The sequence below is a fragment of the Acipenser ruthenus genome, chromosome 11, assembly GCF_902713425.1.
Source record: "Acipenser ruthenus chromosome 11, fAciRut3.2 maternal haplotype, whole genome shotgun sequence".
NCBI lineage: Eukaryota > Metazoa > Chordata > Actinopteri > Acipenseriformes > Acipenseridae > Acipenser > Acipenser ruthenus.
In genome coordinates, this window is record NC_081199.1 from 43,929,114 (window position 1) to 43,944,839 (window position 15,726).

The following is a 15,726-nucleotide window of genomic DNA, read 5'->3' on the forward strand; positions in this document are numbered from 1 at the left end:
GGAATTGTCACTGACCCCCCAAACCATACAGATAGCTTGCAGACTCGTTGGACACACTGGCTCTACACCCAGATCACAGGACTGTGGCTGGTGTTTCAAGTGTGTCCAGCCCCTGTATAGCTGAGGTGTCCACTCCCGGTCCTGGAGGGTTTAACATGATATGATTAACTACTTCAGGGTCTGATTGGTTCACTTAAACAAAGACCAGGAGTGGAAGGACCAATGTTGGGCAGCCCTGCTGTATAGTAATACTGAGAATTTTAATGAAACTTGAAGTGTAGACAAGATAAACATCAAAGAGTCTGAGCCGTGGGCAGCCCTGAGTGGCACTGGCACTGCTGCCAGCTTAAGTAATCAAAGAATCTGCTGTGCAATCAAAGCACTAAACATTATTTTAGAGTGGCAGGGTCTGTCCAGACTGTCAGTGTGCGGCCGGTCTGTCCAGACTGTCAGCGTGCGGCCGGTCTGTCCAGACTGTCAGTGTGTGGCTGGTCTGTCCAGACTGTCAGCGTGCGGCCGGTCTGTCCAGACTGTCAGTGTGCGGCCGGTCTGTCCAGACTGTCAGTGTGCGGCCGGTCTGTCCAGACTGTCAGTGTGCGGCCGGTCTGTCCAGACTGTCTGTGTGCGGCCGGTCTGTCCAGACTGTCAGTGTGCGGCCGGTCTGTCCAGACTGTCAGTGTGCGGCTAGTCCACACACTCTCTTCTCCTTCCAAACATATACTCTTGTGGTGTTGCGTATTTTTTTTCCAGTATGACATGATGCTGGCCCCAATGGAAACAAGGGCACACTGTGACTACACAAAACCAGAATTAATGGGCTGCGCTGAGATCCTGGCGAGAGGAATTCCAATGAGGCCCCAGCACACAAGAACCCCATTGTGTGAGTGCAAGATGTGGTTTACAGCACAGTGTCCTGTGAGTGACACACAGCCCTGACGGTTCGAAGGTTCACGGCTGCTCACTTTTGCTATTTTCCTTTTATCCTGAGGAACAAAATGAGAAAAACAAGGCTCGTCAGTAACTGGGAGGGGGTGCGGATTGAAAGTGAAACATTAACCAATAGAAAATGTTTTATAATGCTGGGTTTGGAGCCTCACATTTACACATTGCAGAGCGAAGGGCAGCCTGGATATCATTAGCTGCACTAAAACTTCGCCCAGGGAGTTCTGCAGAAGGAAAAGGAAGATTTGCTCCTGCAAAATGGAAAAGAAAGACCAGCAAGGTAGGCTAATTATTCTTTCTCTCCGTTTAACTGTGAAATAAAAAAAAAAAATGAAACGAAACACAAAACAGAACCACAGTACAGCAGAAGGAGTTAGGGTTTCTTTTTTGTGGACTAATAAAGATCGTGCAGCTGCAATCTGTTGCACACAATATTGTGTAACTAGGCCAGGGGTGTCCAGTCTCGGTCCTGGAGGGCCATTTCACTCCAGATGCAACAAGAACAATGATGAACGACTTCAGGGTCTGCATGCAGGGTTCATAGGTTCATGAAACAATTCAGAACTGGGTTGGAACAAAGACCAGGAGTGGAAGGGTTAGCTTTGGATACCCCAGAACTGGACTGACACTCAGATTACTGACTCATTTGTTCAGCCACGGCATCCCTGACACACATTCTGAGATCTATAAAAACTGCTTCTCCCTGTTGCACGTCACATTGGGCTCAGCATCAGCTCTGACTTTTTATTACTGATATTTCACACGGAGCAATGGGTCTCAAATAGTCTCAATGGGTCTCAAATGGTCTCAATGGGTCTCAAATGGTCTCAGTGGGTCTCAAATGGTCTCAATGGTCTCAAATAGTCTCAATGGGTCTCAAATGGTCTCAATGGGTCTCAGATAGTCTCAATGGGTCTCAGATAGTCTCAGTGGGTCTCAAATGGTCTCAATGGGTCTCAGTGGGTAGTCTCAACTGTTAAGGCATGCTTGTGAATCTTTCAATGTAAACACAGTGTTTTAGTGCAGCCCTGTATCCATGATACTCAGCATGTGCACATGCCTCACTCCATTCTGTAATCTGATCTGACAGTATTGCATAGGGCTATGATGACTGCAACATGCAGTTAGTACAGCAGCATTCAACACAGAGCAGCAATGTGATAACCTGCTATTTTTGTTTGTTTGTTTTTTTAAATGCTTTTAAAATGTTTTTTAAAATCACATTTTAAAATGTGGTTCAGGTCAGAAGTGAAAGGAGTTTATTGGTCTCAATCTAAGTCCCAGTGAATATTAATCCACAACACAAAACCGGCACCATTGACAGACAGTAGACATGTTTCCATTAAGCCTTTTTTATGTGCTAAAACTCATGCCTATATAAAAAACAAAAGCTTGACAACTGTGATGGAAACAGGCGATAGGGGTGGATAAAATGTATCTTGTATGATAAGTGACGCGCACAAATGCAATGGAAATACCAAAACAGTCTTCATCAGCCTACATCGCTCTGCGATTGTAGCCTGCTTTCTAACCTCTGCAGCCCTGCTGCACCTTCCTTTCTGTATTTTCCTCTGCTCTTTGCAGCTGTAAAAAAAAAAAAAAAACAGGAGAGACGAGAGACACAACCCTCCAGTGAGTCCAGCCTCGCTCTGTAGCTGCTGTTGACTTGAGACCTCAGTACGCCCACTCAGTGTGTGCAGCCTAGCGCCCCTACAGGCCACTGATTACTATGGATTTTACTGTTGCTTTCGAGTGTCTCCTTCTACTGCATTGCAGTTCTAAAAATAAATAAATAAATAACGCGCGTTTCCTCCATTAGGCCTTGGTCTTACTGTTGAGCAGACCGCGCACATCACCACTCACCCATAAGGTGTGTTAGTGTGTTAAAAAAAGGGAACTGGTGTGTTTTTCTTCTGTCTCTCTCCCTTCTCCAGGTTAGTGACTGCACTACCTTGCTGCAAGCTACGCGCTGCACCGGTTGAGGTCAAATCCTCTTGGCAACACCCGGCCTCAGTGCCCAGCGTGTCCAAGAGCACAGCGACACAGCGACTCCATGGAGGGAGCGGAGGCGGTAGGACAGTTCCTCCCCGGTGGACTCCACCATAGCGTCCCCCAAGTAGGAGGTCTATCCAAGGATCCTGTATGCCCTAATGGCCAATGCAGGATCACAGAAGCCCACCTGAAAAAGGCTTGCTCAGCCGAAGCGCAGGTGACACGCCTTGCAAACACAGAAGGCTTCTTGACGGCCTACCTGGACTGCATGCTGCGCTCTGTTACCCTTCCCGAGCTGCTAGCTTCACAGCTACGCGCAGTCTCGGGCACGTTATTGCAAATTATTGCAAGCCCTGGGCAGAAGCCTGGCAGGCTAAGTGGTGGCTTGCAGACAGCTGTGGCTGTCTCAGGCGAGGGTCCCGGATGAGGACAAGTCCGCCTTATTGGACGTGCCTATCTCCCCGGGCCATACTTTTGGACCAGCGGTAGAGGAGATCCTGCAACGCTCTCACAGAGTGTGAGAGGCGTCTCAACAGCTGGCAGTGCCTTATCACGGGAAAGGGGGAGGCGATGGCGTCCAACAGTTACCATGGTAACCCGGACTATCCCGATCCCTACGGCACCACGGGGTGACCTGAGGCACCACCTCCAGGCCTCCGCGGCAAGGAGCCAGCAACAAGCGCAGGGGAACGCCAGACGTGGGGCCCCAGTGCGCCAGTGCCCAGGGAGGCAGTTCCACTGGAACTGCCCCAGGCAGCCTCTAAGCAGTAGTGAGTACACTGCAGAACGCTAGGGCTTCTTCCACAAGAGCGTTGTACGCCTGTAAGTGGAAATATTTTAAAAACTGGTGCATGGCCGGAGGTCATGATCCCATGTATTGCCCTAGCAGCCATATCTGCATGCCATGTTCCCATCGGCTCAGTATCCCCGGGCGCTCACATTCTGGCGACATTATACAACAAGCAAACAAACCTGTGCTTGGGTGAAGTGGGCTGATGATGCACAGGAACTTTATGTTTAGAATAGACTACTTTTAAAATACAGTGTATATATAAAACAAGTATAATTTATATTTACACGTAGTATAATTTTGAACTACTCACTAAGTTAAGCTGAGTAAATTAATTTTATTGGAACATGCAAAAGAAATGACATCTGTATTTATGATATTGTGGACATTGCCATTGAAAAGATACACCAGGGGGCGGAGTTGAGATGGCACTGAGGCCCAAATTTATAAAGGGGAAGAACTGACCGCAAAAAGCTACGTAATGTGTGTGTTCAGTACGGCCACACTCAGCATCAAAATAACAACCTATTTTATAAGGTAGGGCAGCAGTGTGGAGTAGTGGTTAGGGCTTTGGACTTGACTGGAGGGTCGTGGGTTCAATCCCAGGTGGGGGACACTGCTGCTGTACCCTTGAGCAAGGTATTTTACCTAGATTGCTTGGGAAAACCCAACTGTATAAATGGGTAATTGTATGTAAAAAATAATGTGATATCTTGTAACAATTGTAAGTCGTCCTGGACAAGGGTGTCTGCTAAGAAATAAAAAATAATAATAATAATAATAATAATAATAATAATAATAATAATAATAATAATAATAATAATAATAATAATAAGCAGTGGAGAATTACACACCTCTCGGGTTTGGGTCAACCCTGTGTGGGTAGGCTACACATTCCAAAGGAAAATGAATGGCACACAAAGACCTCAGCCTGGTACTAGTCATGGTGATGAGGATGCTCGGAAGAGAAAACTGAAATTTACCAATATGGACGTGGAGATTTTGGTACATAAAGATGTGTTGCAAGCTCGAAATACATCACCAGGACAAAGGAATAAAATATGGAATGTGTGGTGGCTTCTTAATAAACAAATGCACCACTTCAGAGTTTGTAGTCTAGGTTGCTTATACATTATCATCATCCAGTTACTGTGCTTCGCATATTGGTTCAACTTCTTATTTTGTAGTGAATAATTCCAGGTGTATAGACTTTTCAAACTTCAGAAACAATAAGTTTTATTTACTTACATCCTTGGCAGTCAAACAGGTGGACAATCCTTCAATTGTTGTACAGCAATATGTTCAACAACAATACAGCTGCATACGAACAGTCTTCGGTTTAACTGAGACTTATATCTTCTTAAAGCCTTATGCAGTTACAACTCTCCTATTTCATATGTTTGTCTATATTTCTTACTCTATGTATGATTTTAAAGCATATCTGTATGGTATATATGGTCGAAAAACTGTACTTTCTCTAGCTACAAACTAACTGCGTCATCTGTCCCCACATGCTGAGATTCTCAAGCACCTCTGTACACGATGAGATTCTCAAGCACCTGTGTAGATGATGACATTCTCAAGCACCTCTGTACACGATGAGATTCTCAAGCACCTGTGTACATGCTGAGATTCTCAAGCACCTGTGTTCACGTTGAGATTCTCAAGCACCTGTGTACATGCTGAGATTCTCAAGCACCTGTGTTCACGTTGAGATTCTCAAGCACCTGTGTACATGCTGAGATTCTCAAGCACCTCTGTACACGCTGAGTCGTTAACCTGAATTGAGAAGCAAGGCGGAGGGGACCTGCAATGACAATCAACAAACGCAAAAATGTATTGTGTGTGTTTCCAAAAACGTGCTTCTTTAATTGACAGAAACGCTCCGCTGGTGTAAAGCTGCTGATTGACTTGCATGGTAAAGCTGCTGACTGACTTGATTAAATAAGCCTAGCCTAATAATACCAGTGAGTAAACCTATATTGTACTACAAAGGTATTAGCTAGGTCCTGTCGCTGAAGAAGCTGACATTTCAGGGGGTTTGTAATTGGCTTGCCCTCCTTGCTGAAAATGCTGGAGTTTTTGTGAAATATATAATTGTAAGAGCACAGCTGTATTCTGCAAGCTAAATTATCCTTGGGCCAACATTGCTGGTAACACCAATTCTCCCATTGTTTTGCAGATACAATAAGTAGTGGACTCAGTTTAGGTGTATGCAGCTCTGTTATAAAACAGGCATTGCTGTTGAACCCAGTGGACTCCTCAAAACGAATACTTTGTCTAACGATGTCTAGTCTGTATTTATTAAGAAGATTGTTTCCCTACCAGCCCAGGGGGAAAATATCAGCTCTGAAAGTTCTAGAGTCTCGGGTCACCGAATCCTTAGGCCAGGATGTAAACCAACTGGACCGTAAACAAGGCCTGCTTACTGAACGTGCGCACAAGAAAGATAAGCTATGGCAGAATGTAGTGACCCGACGGCAACAAATTCTACAGTTAGTGTAAAATGGAACCCCATAGCGGGGACTGCATACCAGCAGCATCTGTAATCCAAGTCCTTCAGAACCAAGAGTTCTGGTTCTGGTGAGGGACGCTGTGGCTAGTTTGCTTCTTACAGTAGAGCCTGGCTGCAGTCAACGGTTATACTGTGAGTGACTGGCTGAATCAGGTTCAAAAGTAGTCACAATAAGGGAGTGTGTGTACAGAGGCAAGACTGTCTGCCTGTGGCTGCTTTCTTCATTGCAGTGTAACCAGCACAGGACTTCCAGTAGCTTACAGGAACATGCAAACTTGCAATGAACAAAACACCAAAGAAAGCGTCCACTTTCTCTCCCCAGACAGAGCACTTAATGACGTCACAGCGGCCAGAAGGAAAGTCCCGGTAAGTTGTTTAAACATCCACCAGCTGGAATCTAGTCAAACCAGGGCTGTTTGTTTTACTGTCAGCTTTACTGGTGTTTACTACAGTGAACATGCAACACTGAAAATGTTCATTTGTCCAAAGTGTTGACACTGCATCTGTAAACCTGAATTATCATTAAAATGTAACACACAGTCATAAAGGGAATGCATGCATACAGTATAAAAACCTGATAGATTAGCCCCAGGCAGGCTGCTGCAAATCACCTTCATCTCTGAATAAGACCTGCTTTGAGGGAGTTCTCCTCCTGCAACCAGGAATGTACAGCAATTAAAATAAAAAAACACGTGCTTGTTATTTATTGCATTGAAGAAAAGTAAAACGACATCAAATCAGCAGTAACCCAATGCTTGAAATTTGGATTTGGAGTTTGTAGTAAAATGGTGATTATTTGCATTGTCATTTTAGAGGCTGTGTGGAACCAACTATCCCCTGAGCATCGCTTTCATTGTGGTGAACGAGTTCTGCGAGCGCTTCTCTTATTATGGCATGAAAGGTACGGTACAGGACACTGTGCATTCAGGGAGGGAAATAAGACTCCTATTGCATTGCAGAGTTACCCATTCCAGGTTTTACTACAAGCTTGATTAGCCACAATGTATAGGTAGCAAGGTTATATGTGTCTTAATAAACTCATAGAAAAACTGGGAATGGATCAAACTGCTATGCAATGTGAGTCTTATTTCCATCCCCATGCATTTTATAGTAACCAGTTGACTTTTCGAGACAGGCTATTCGCCAAACTGTATACAGTTGGCGATTCACTATTTAAAAAGTGAAATGCAGTCTGGGAACTAGTAAGCCATTATCTGATGGATGGGCCACCTGTTAACCAACTGGCCACATTGCATCAGTTTGGATGTCCACAGGTAGGGCTGTGTGGTGATCATATCACAGTCAGTTTGGCTGTCCACTGTAGGAAGGTCTGTGTGGAGATCATTTCACAGTCAGTTTGGCTGTCCACTGTAGGAAGGTCTGTGTGGAGATCATTTCACAGTCAGTTTGGCTGTCCACTGTAGGAAGGTCTGTGTGGAGATCATTTCACAGTCAGTTTGGCTATCCACTGTAGGAAGGTCTGTGTGGTGATCATATCACAGTCAGTTTGGCTGTCCACTGTAGGAAGGTCTGTGTGGAGATCATTTCACAGTCAGTTTGGCTATCCACTGTAGGAAGGGCTGTGTGGAGATCATTTCACAATTGTTCTTTGTTAGTTGAAAGGCTGTGGTGAAAGCTCGAGTGTGAAGCGTCTTGTAACATGTTTCCATGTTGTTTTCATGAAGCTGTGCTGACCCTGTACTTCATGAACTTTCTTCACTGGGATAAGGACCTGTCCACAGCTGTCTACCACGCCTTCTCCAGCCTTTGCTATTTCACACCCCTCTTTGGAGCTCTAATAGCCGACTCGTTCCTTGGGAAATTTAAGTAAGAGAACCGTTATTATTCTTCACCACAAGGGAATTATTCATTCTGTGGTTCTGCACATTAGCATTGGTGCACCATGGGTAAAACAAAGTTAAAATGTTATTTTCCTGTTTCTTTTTCTACACAGAACTATCATATACCTCTCCATTGTTTATGTAACTGGACACATCATCAAGTCTGTTGGTGCAATACCGACAGTGGGAAACCAGACAATGCATGCGTGAGTGTATATATACATACATGTACTTATAGGGCTCTTTGACTTGCTTCTTGGGCTAAGAAACTGAGGTGAATTATAGTGAAGGTGTTGTCTATGATTCCTCGTAGACAGCACGTCAGAACCCCCTCAAAGTGGCCTATCACACTGGGAACTGATTTGGTGACCTTTGGTCAGCTGGTCCATATCAACCAAACCAACATGTTGCAATGGTTTTTATATGCTACGGGGTCGCCTGAGAGCAATCTGCTCATAAGAGCTCGACACATATCTCTCCTTCAGTCCTGGATCCAGGTTCACATTGTTTAAAAGCCACAGTCACATTGTTTAGATATTATTATTATTGTTATTATTATTATTAAAACTGCACAATAAGAAGAGCCACAGTCACATTGTTTAGATATTATAATGTATATGTTTTAGCAATACAGTTCTTTGGTAATCATGATTCTCTGCTTTGCTGTGATTCAATGAGAAATGTATCGCCGGCAGTAATGATAACCGTGCTGAGAAATGTATCACCAGCAGTAATGATAACCGTGCTGAGAAATGTATCGCTGGCAGTAATGATAACCGTGCTGAGAAATGTATCGCTGGCAGTAATGATAACCGTGCTGAGAAATGTATCACTGGCAGTAATGATAGCCATGCTGAGAAATGTATCGCTGGCAGTAATGATAACCGTGCTGAGAAATGTATCGCTGGCAGTAATGATAACCGTGCTGAGAAATGTATCGCTGGCAGTAATGATAACCGTGCTGAGAAATGTATCGCTGGCAGTAATGATAACCATGCCTTGAAGTGAACGTGCTTTATCTTTTAAAGAGTCCTGTCAATGGTCGGCCTGGTCCTCATAGCTCTCGGGACGGGAGGAATCAAGCCCTGCGTCGCTGCTTTTGGAGGAGACCAGTTTGAAGAAAAACATGTAAGAAAGCTTGCTTCATGTTCACTGCTTCACTGCTTCATGCACTGCCCAGGAGGACACTTTACAGGGGCGGAAAGAAGACTCCTATTGCGTAACAGTTTCACCCATTTGATGATTTGTTGCAGGTGGACGAGAAGAGAAAGTTCTTTTCCATCTTCTATCTGTCCATTAATGCAGGAAGTGTGATATCAACGTTTGTCACCCCACTGCTACGAGGTTTGTCTGCTCTTCTGATCTATATGTCATTGCTAACCCAGTATTTGCATGATCCAATGATGACCATTACCACCATTATCATACCTGTGAAAGTGCCGCTAAATGTAATGATCACAAAATGTACAGTTTCAAGCATCCCTGAAAGTCAATACAGAAAAGCACATCCTAGTAATGCAATCATACCCTCCACCTTCCACAGTGGAGAAATGACTTCCAGCTTGAAGTTCTTAACCGTCTCTGTGGTCAGTTATCTACCCGTATCCTGTTCACAAGTTTTAGCACACAATTCTTTCTATATTGATTAATTATGAATGTTTAACTTGTGAGTTAGTTCAAGAATGTATTTCAAAGCCTGTTTTTTATTAATAAAGTCAAACACAGGAGTTCAAGCTTTGTGAAAAGAGGAAAGTATGGAGTTTGTGATTGTGACTGTGGTTATCATCAGTAGTATTGTAGTATAGTGGGTTAGTATAGTTCTGTTATTGCAGTGCAAATGAAAGTATGGCGTTTGTGATTGTGATTGTTAATATCAGTAGTATTGTAGTATAGTGCTATTGTTGCCGTGCTAATGAAAGTATGGAGATTGTGACTGTGGTTATCATCAGTAGTATTGTAGTATAGTGCTATTGTTGCAGTGCTAATGAAAGTATGGAGATTGTGACTGTGGTTATCATCAGTAGTATTGTAGTATAGTGCTATTGTTGCAGTGCTAATGAAAGTGGCCTCTCCTCAGGTAATGTCCAGTGCTTTGGAGGGGACTGTTACGCTCTTGCGTTTGGCGTTCCCGCTGCTCTGATGGCTGTTGCGCTGGGTGAGTGAAATTAGACCATATCTGCAGTAATACCAATGGGATTGTTGTTGATACAGTATGTATTTGCAACATGCTGTTCCATATTAATGACCTAAAACATCTTCTACTGCCATGGTACAAACGAGTTACTGAGGGCTCTCCCTGGAATTAGACATCTTCTACTGCCATGGTACAAACAAGTTACTGAGGGCTCTCCCTGGAATTAGACATCTTCTACTGCCATGGTACAAACAAGTTACAGAGGGCTCTCCCTGGAATTAGACATCTTCTACTGCCATGGTACAAACGAGTTACAGAGGGCTCTCCCTGGAATTAGACATCTTCTACTGCCATGGTACAAACAAGTTACTGAGGGCTCTCCCTGGAATTAGACATCTTCTACTGCCATGGTACAAACAAGTTACAGAGGGCTCTCCCTGGAATTAGACATCTTCTACTGCCATGGTACAAACGAGTTACTGAGGGCTCTGTCATAGACGGTTCTGGCACGTCCCTTTTGTGCTATAATTATTATTATTATTATTTGTTTATTTAGCAGACACTTTTATCCAAGGCGACTTACAGAGACTAGGGTGTGTGAACTATGCATCAGCTGCAGAGTCACTTACAATTATATCTCACCCGAAAGACAGAGCACAAGGAGGTTAAGTGACTTGCACAGGGTCACACAATGAGTCAGTGGCTGAGGTGGGATTTGAACCGGGGACCTCCTGATTACAAGCCCTTTTCTTTAACCACTGGACCACACAGCCTCCATTAGATCCTTTTGCATGGAAGGCCACAGTTGCAAGGGTGTGCGGTTCTTTGATGGACGCAGATTCAGTTGAAATGTTTTTGCTCACTGACGATGGGAATGAGAATGTAGAGATGGGAGCCCAGCTAACAAGATTGAAGTTTTTGTAGGTATCAGGCTTTTAAAGACTGTCACCCACACCTGTGAGCAGAAACTGACTCACTGAGAGCAGAAACTGACCCAAGACTGTCACAGCTACTGGAAGCAGGCTGATCTTTGGGATACAAATTGAACATTTGTGAAACTGCACCACATATTGTAATGACTGCACTGTGTGTTAAAGAATATACAACCATTAGAAAATATTATTAGCAGATCTGTGTAAGGCCTGTGAGGAGGAGTTCATTGCATTGAAGGTCAGACTGACCTGCTGAAAGATTCAAACCTCCCTTATCAGGCAAAAGCATCTTTTTAAATTAGACTCAGAGTCTCAAAACATTCTGATCCAGCGAGAGCAGAATAGCAGAATCTATGGAGCACAGTTAATATGCCAGAAGCAATGGAACTAGGTTTGATTATAGTAAGAAAAAACAAAATTATTTAAATAAATAAGAAACCTAATATATTACTATTAAGTAAATGTATGAGCAGTCCTAAGTTTTAATTTTCAAGGTTGCATTTGATGCTAATTAAAAATTAGCCTCTTGCCTTCTGTGTATACCAATGAAGTAAAATAGAATTGAAGTTTATAAGAGATTGCTATATTGACTTATCAGAATTAGAACTACATGTTCTGTAGTAAAAGCAGTGTTGAAGATGACTCATTGGTTTTGGACGATGAAGCGGGGATTTTTGATGGTCATCAATTTAAAAGCCAAGGTCATCTCTATAATGAGCGATCTTGTTAATATTAACGAACGGAAATACCTTTTGGATAACAGAAGATAGGAGTTTATCTTACAATATTCATTTTCTATATATAACAGAAATGAATTAGAAGCTGGCAGGAAGAGATGGGAAAGGAAAGGATGTGTTAATATGTTAAGTTAGATATTGGTTTGAAAAATGCTTACGATAGTGTTTCATATTAACCAACCCTAAAATTAGCAAAAAGCAAAGGTTGTCTTAAAACCTGCTTTGACTGGATTTTGTATGAACAGTGAAGAAGGTCAGACTTAGTTCAGTCACTGTACCACTATGGAAATAATCATATAATAAAATTTGGTTTGTTTCATTGATAAATCTTTTAAGCTTTTAATGGAAGTATATGATTAAATTTGAAGGCTTAAGGGATTTATCAATGGAGTAAAATAATATTACAATTTCTAGGAACAACTGTTATACTGAAGTAACTGAATGAGAAATACATCTTATAATGCCATTTAAAGTTGAAAGAACATATTAAAAGTTTATTATAACAGAAGCATGGCACTGACAATATTGTAAATATATTGTTAAGACACATTTGAAATAACGTTCATTTAATTTAATTTAATCAATTTAAGAATTTGTTCAGTTTCTCCAACTAAACAAAAAGTCTTTTAGACATTACAATATCAGTTAAACTAAATAATATAAATGTTTAGTTTATATAAAGGTTTTACTGTAGTAATAAACAGAGGTATTTATTTACAGGGAAACTGTAGAGTTTAAAAGTGTAAGAATTAAATGTTTGTCTCAGACACACAGTAGAATTCTGGAAGGGCATTAGACCTTCAACAGATAAGGCTTGGTCTCAATGCAGGATTTGGTGTTGGCTCTTAAAAGTGGGATTTCCAACCTTGAATGATAACCAACGGAAGGTGCTTTAAGAAAGACAGGAGTATGTATCTCATTATATTATAAGAAAATATGACTTATAGAAATTAGGATGTAAGCTTTTTTTTTATTATCTGAAAAGATACCGGTCCAGGTGTCTCATGAATCGACCAAAAAATGACTTCATGCTGTGAATTTGTTAAAGTGCTTACAGTGGAGTTTCATATGAATTAAAACACTAGCCTTGGCAAGTAAACAGAGTGTTTGAAACCTGCTTGTGCAGACGAAACAGAGAGAGGTCAGGCTTGGTCCAAGCATGGTACAAATTAATACAAGGCTATTATATTTAACATGTTCATTATAGTTTAAAATTTAAATGAAAATAACTGGACTGGCCACTGTATGCTTATTCAAAGGCTTGTGATGAACCCCTACAGTCTTTTTGTTCTACACTTTGTTAACACACATTTGTATATGAAGTTAAACTGACCCATTGACAACACACTGAAAAGGTAACATAATATGCGGCTAAGAGGGACATACTGTATATTTTTTGACCCAGGTTAATATCATTAAATAGATCTGGTGTTACATATTAAAAACACCTCTCATATATACAGATTTACTTGTATTGTATTTGGTAGCAAGAATTCTGTGAACTTTGGTCCACCTGACGTTTTAGAAAAAGGAGGAGTTGGAAAAAGAGAGCGATGAAATCATGTTCCAATATTTTCTGGCAAGAAGTTATGATTAGATTTACTTAGGACTTCTGATGTATTCAATGGAGGGAAATTCCTGTATAAGCCCAGAGCAAGTCCCCATTCTGTACCATTGAACTTGCTCTTGCAAGCTGACGTGGTCCATGCTCTGAGGGTCTCTGAAAAACGGACTGCTGTTTGATCAAATTCAGAAGTCTCTACCTTTTGAAGACAGTTCTTATTTTTCAATATATCCTACACTACACTTCCATACACTGGAGGGTAAGCATATATTTGAATTTAATATCTCTTTTATATTGATGCATTGCTATAAGGTATAGGATTTATATTTTAGCTGTAGAGAGTGATATATTGAATGTTCTAGAACACAGCGTGGGTGCTTTAGCTTTTTGCATTTTATAGTGTGAACCTGTTAAACCTGTAAAGCCACTGGAAACGCCCAGGCTGCCAATTAGCAGGGATCCAAAGTGGCTTGCACCCACTTGATCCATTTTTAATAAACCGAAAAGAGCACTACTGCTCTGATTCGTTAAAACTTTTAATTAAATGAGTCTGTGTGATTTTCTTGAATATTAAAAAGTTGTCTGGACATGCCCAGTGCACGAACAAAACCACTTACAGGAGTTTAAAACATCTCTGTCCTCCTTAAACGTCTCCCCTGAGTTTCAGAGCATGCTCACAGCATATATATATATATATATATAAATAAAAAGAGTATGTGAGAAAATACTGCCATGGTACAAACGAGTTACTGAGGGCTCTCCCTGGAATTAGACATTATTTATTTATTTATTTATTTATTTATTTATTTAGTTATTTCTTAGCAGATGCCCTTATCCAGGGTGACTACAAAATATCACATTGTAAAATATCACATTAAAGAATATCACATTACAGATAAGAGCAGTTATAAAGTACAATAAAATCAGTAGCAAATAAGATCAAATTCAAATAAAAGCAAAAACTAGAGAATCCAGTAAATAATTCCATGTAAGAGCAGGTTCAACTAAGAGCAGTTAACTAATAATAAAGCTATTAGCTTATACGAGTAAAGTCCAGTAAGAACACAAAGTAAGCACTATGAATGAATGAGATTGATTTCAAATAAGAACAATTACAAAAAACGTGAGTACAGATACCTATAAGAGTAAAATCAAGTACAAGATACAGGAAGAAGTTCAGTGTGAGTACAAGCTGATGCAAGTACTGGAACAATTGGGTGCCATACACTCCAGTGTAGTGAGAGCTACGAGGTTTACAGATGCTGTCTGAACAGGTGAGACGTCACCCAACGACACTCACATCAGACACTGCTTGAGATGTTGCTTTGCATAAACTCAGTACAGAAAGGGACAGATTTAAATGGTAAAACATCTACTGGGTTTGGACGTTTCTGATGACTTTCTGGTTTATGTTTAACAAAAATGTATATGCTTTAAATTTGCCAAGCGATAATGAACAGGAATGACCCAATTCAAAGTAAGGTCATTGACAGCCTCCCATTGTCTCTGTTGTGCAGTTATAACTGGTAATATTGATTGGGCTCCAGTTAGGCTTGAGGCGGCTGGGCTTCCATTGACTCGGCTCTCTTTATACCTTCAGTTGTGTTTATTGCTGGCAGTGGAATGTACAAGAAGCGTCCTCCACAAGGAAACATTATAGTGGAAGTCTGCAAATGTGTTGGAGTAAGTTACTGACTGTACTAACATACTGAGGGGACTGGCTCTAATCATTTTCAATCCTTACCTATTTACTATGCAATGCTAGATATACTGCAAGCCATGTTATAGTTTATTGCACGCAGCTTTAGCTATGTACTATACAATGCTACAGTAGCTTCAATAATAAAGCATGTTACAGTCTACATCATCTTAAGATGTATGTTTGCTTTGCTGGCCAGAATCCGCTTCTTACATAATCAAGAATTCGGTTATGATTGTAAATGAATGATAGAATATGTTATTATTTCTATAGACGCTGTTCCTTTCAGAGACGTTGTGTTGTAAAGGTGCTTGCACACAATTCTCTTGTGTCGTTTGGTTCTCTAGTTTGCAGTAAGCAATCGCTGGAAGCATCGTTTTAGTCATTTTCCAAAGAGGCAGCACTGGCTTGACTGGGCTGAAGAAAAGTACCAGGTAATGTATTTATCTCATTTCCAAACAACTAACCAACACCCAGTTCTTGGGTGCAGTCAGTAAGTCATTCTTTTACAGGAAGCCTTTAACAATGACTTGCTGGTTATCAGATTTCTGGCTCCTGGTTTTCTTTTGCTATATAAAAT

At 41.4% G+C, this 15,726-nt stretch overlaps 1 protein-coding gene across 3 annotated transcripts in view; it reads left to right on the top strand.

The window, feature by feature from the left end:
* Positions 1-909: 909 nt before the first annotated feature.
* LOC117426494 (solute carrier family 15 member 2-like) overlaps positions 910-15,726 on the top strand; it is a 37,611-nt gene continuing 22,794 nt past the window's right edge. For all 3 annotated transcript variants that reach the window (XR_009330601.1, XM_059034117.1, XM_059034116.1), the window contains exons 1-10: positions 910-1,222; positions 6,562-6,605; positions 7,053-7,140; positions 7,925-8,066; positions 8,194-8,286; positions 9,109-9,208; positions 9,334-9,424; positions 10,158-10,235; positions 15,048-15,130; positions 15,494-15,580. Coding sequence is in view for 2 of the 3 variants with exons in the window: in XM_059034117.1 (XP_058890100.1) it covers positions 1,201-1,222; positions 6,562-6,605; positions 7,053-7,140; positions 7,925-8,066; positions 8,194-8,286; positions 9,109-9,208; positions 9,334-9,424; positions 10,158-10,235; positions 15,048-15,130; positions 15,494-15,580 (828 nt within the window). In the remaining variant the exon portion in view is untranslated. The remainder of the gene's footprint in view (positions 1,223-6,561; positions 6,606-7,052; positions 7,141-7,924; positions 8,067-8,193; positions 8,287-9,108; positions 9,209-9,333; positions 9,425-10,157; positions 10,236-15,047; positions 15,131-15,493; positions 15,581-15,726) is intronic.